Below are 3020 nucleotides of genomic sequence, written 5' to 3'. Positions count from 1 at the left end.
CAATTATAAATTTAGTTATAATATTTTCAAAATCCTAGCAGTGACATACAATGAAAAAAAAAAACAGTTCGCGAAAGCTCTAGCTAAAGTAATTGGATGGCCATGCCACAGTTGTGATAGTGGCGTGTTAGAAATTCTTTTCTTTTCAGTCAGCAGATAACAGAAACATAATTTAATTCAATAAATTTAGAAACAGGGGGTGTGTAGCGCTAGCGGTTCTAGACCTTGTCTTTTGACCGTGGTTTTCGCTCTAACCAGCTACGTACAATCAAGCCACTGTGCCACCCCAAACGTCACGCTATCTCCATCCTGTGTTCGCCGGCGTCCGAGGCAGCGGCGGCAAGTATTATCCCGTAACTTTACTCCCTCCACCGCGGGACACACGACACTGGCTCCCACCACTAAAGTTTCCTTTACCAGCAAGACACCCTCCGCATATCCCGTGTTGGCGGCATTCGGTATTGCGAGAAAAACAGTCATACGAATGAAAGAAAAATCATCAATTTGAATTTGGGCCGCTCCCCGCTCTCGCCAAACAACCCCGAACATTTTCTGATTAGACAAATTTTAGTTTTAATATCTTTGAAACTTGAAGAACTATCAAACCCAAACTAAAATTGTGGATATTGCAACAAAGTTTAAGTACGCCACATTTGTCAAGGACTTTTACCCAATCGAGAATTAATTCGTTAAAATGTGAATGAAACGGAAAACTGCACATAAAATAAAGCCGACAAAAATACATACGAACATGTCAAAAACAACACAATAAAATATGATGGTTGGTACACATTGCGCTTTGAATGTGTGCTTTTCAAAATGGTAAATATATGTAGAATTCACATGGTAACACATAAGTCATAACATAAAACAGTGGTCCAGCTTTCTGTTACTAATTGAGTAATAATTTTTGAGGTCAATCGACATTTCTCTGCTGGCTAATGCAAAAATGATCTGGGAGCGCGGATTTTCCAGATTAGCGCCGCCCATTAAAATCGTCTAGCCTAAACATTGATAATCTTGAGCGAGCCACCTGCACCCCCCCCCCCCCCCCCCTTAACGATTAAATATTGATTTGAAATTGCCCTAACATGAAAATTTGAAAAAAAGTGGCAACTGGGGAAAAACCATCCAAAAACCTTGGATATAAAATTAATGAAATTGAATTGCATCCTAACTAATGAATTGCCTGAAAAGCCCTGCGACAACGGTTTACTGATACTGAAAACAAAACTAAGAAAATGACGATCACGTGCGACGAACGTCTGGAGATCTTCTACAGCGGGCCCCGGGTCGTAGCTCGGCGATTTCCACACCAAAACGGCATTCTGGGTGGTTCGCACCAGGTACATAGAGAAGCGGAGATTCGCGTTAGAATAATCTCGCAACAATGTTCAACTAAAGAACCATGCACTCAAGAGCACCAGCTTGCATCCAAAGAAAGATAATTAAATAAGCACATACCTGTCCAATTCGACCAAACGCCCAGCGTTCTGACCGCCCCAAACGTTCCTCCCTCCGCGAGCGAAGAAGCGATTTTCAGCCCCACGGAAGACGGCAGCGGTGGTTGGCGGCTCCAACGACAAGGGGGAAAAGTCCAGGTGACAGTCGGGGTGAAAACACAATGAATAAACTGAAACAATAAAACACAGACAGAAAGCGCTCTGTACACAATTGTAAATACAACCTCTTGTCTGATGGGTGTTAAAAAACTAACTGCCGCCACCGGCAGTCGGTTGGGCGCGCTTTTCTTTAAATTTAAATACAAAGTAGGCCACTACAATGTATTTTATAAAAGATGTTGAAAATGTTGTCCATTTTCCCGCAAACACAAAGCCACTCTTCTTTTTTTATTTTCAAAAATGTCCTGCAATACTTCTTCATTGAGATTTTCATTACAAAAACGTGTAATTTTATCCATTAATTTTTCCAATGTGTGGATTCTATTCTTATAAATGCTGTCTTTCATCCATCCAAACACTGAAAAATCAAGTGGAGTCAAGTCAGGAGATCGGGGGGGCCACTCTGGATTGGCTCTTAAACTTATTATGCGGTCATCATAAAATTCTTCCAAATATCTTAAATTTTCTCTTGTCGTATGAGCTGTAGCACCATCTTGCTGAAAATAACCAGACTCTAATTCTTCAGGCAATAACTGATTCAGAAACACATCCAAAATTTGCTCCCTGTATCTCGCCGCATTAATTGTCTCTTGAAAAAATATCGGGCCTATGAATCGTCGTCTGGAAACAGCTAACCGCACACCGACCTTCATTGCGTGTAATGGTGTTTCTTCAAAAGCGTGAGGATTTTCTGTACTCCAAATTCTGAAGTTCTGTGAGTTGACGTAGCCGGACAGATGAAACCAGGCTTCATCAGAAAAGAACGACAAATCAAGAATCCTGTTATCGTCCCAATTAGCTTGAAACCAATGACAATACTGGACGCGGCGAGGAAAATCTGCTGGTTGCAGCTCCTGAACCAACGAAATCTTATATGGATGCATATGTAACTTCTTTTTTACGACTTTCTGGCACGTGCTGTATGGTACTCCGGACTGTAAAGACAGTTTTGACAAAGATTTCTTCGGACTTTGCTCCATTCTCGTCCTTAAATCGTCAACAACGTCTTCACTAACTTCAGGTCTCCCCGTCGGTTTTCCCTTAGAGACGCTACCAGTGTCGTTAAATCTTGCCACTATTCGCCGTATGTGTGTCTTCAAAGATTCTTCCTCGATGGCAACAGGATATTTCACCAGATACTCGTCTTTACAGGCATCCACAGAGTACACCCAGTCTCCATCCTCATTTAACACCCCATTTTACCGTAGGACATCACTATGAAGATGTTTTGCTCTAAAGAATAAACCATCCTAATTCTTAACCTAAAAAAGTCATTTGTAACACTGACTATAGGTATTCCTCTGTGTTCATTACCTGAGATTATTCCACAATGATCTGTAGTTTTGATAAAAACTGTTTTTTGAGACACTTAAAGTTCGAACAAAGGGGAAGACAGCA

The 3020-nt window shown here is 41.2% G+C and overlaps 1 protein-coding gene across 1 annotated transcript; it reads right to left on the bottom strand.

Annotated features, from left to right (window-relative positions):
• Positions 1-1095: 1095 nt before the first annotated feature.
• LOC135135284 (uncharacterized) lies at positions 1096-2812 on the bottom strand. Its single transcript, XM_064064311.1, has 2 exons — positions 1465-2812; positions 1096-1328 (listed from the first exon to the last, which is right to left on the bottom strand). The coding sequence occupies exon 1, from the start codon at positions 2600-2602 to the stop codon at positions 1790-1792; it is 813 nt and encodes a 270-aa protein (XP_063920381.1). The 5' UTR covers positions 2603-2812; the 3' UTR covers positions 1096-1328; positions 1465-1789.
• Between the last annotated feature and the right edge of the window lie 208 nt (positions 2813-3020).

Source organism: Zophobas morio, unplaced genomic scaffold, assembly GCF_036711695.1.
Source record: "Zophobas morio isolate AGI-343-1 ecotype UQ-CSIRO unplaced genomic scaffold, CSIRO_AGI_Zmor_V1 ptg000024l, whole genome shotgun sequence".
In the NCBI taxonomy this organism is placed as follows: Eukaryota; Metazoa; Arthropoda; class Insecta; order Coleoptera; family Tenebrionidae; genus Zophobas; species Zophobas morio.
Note: the sequence above shows the minus strand (reverse complement) of the source record. Positions and strands in the feature narration are given on the sequence as shown.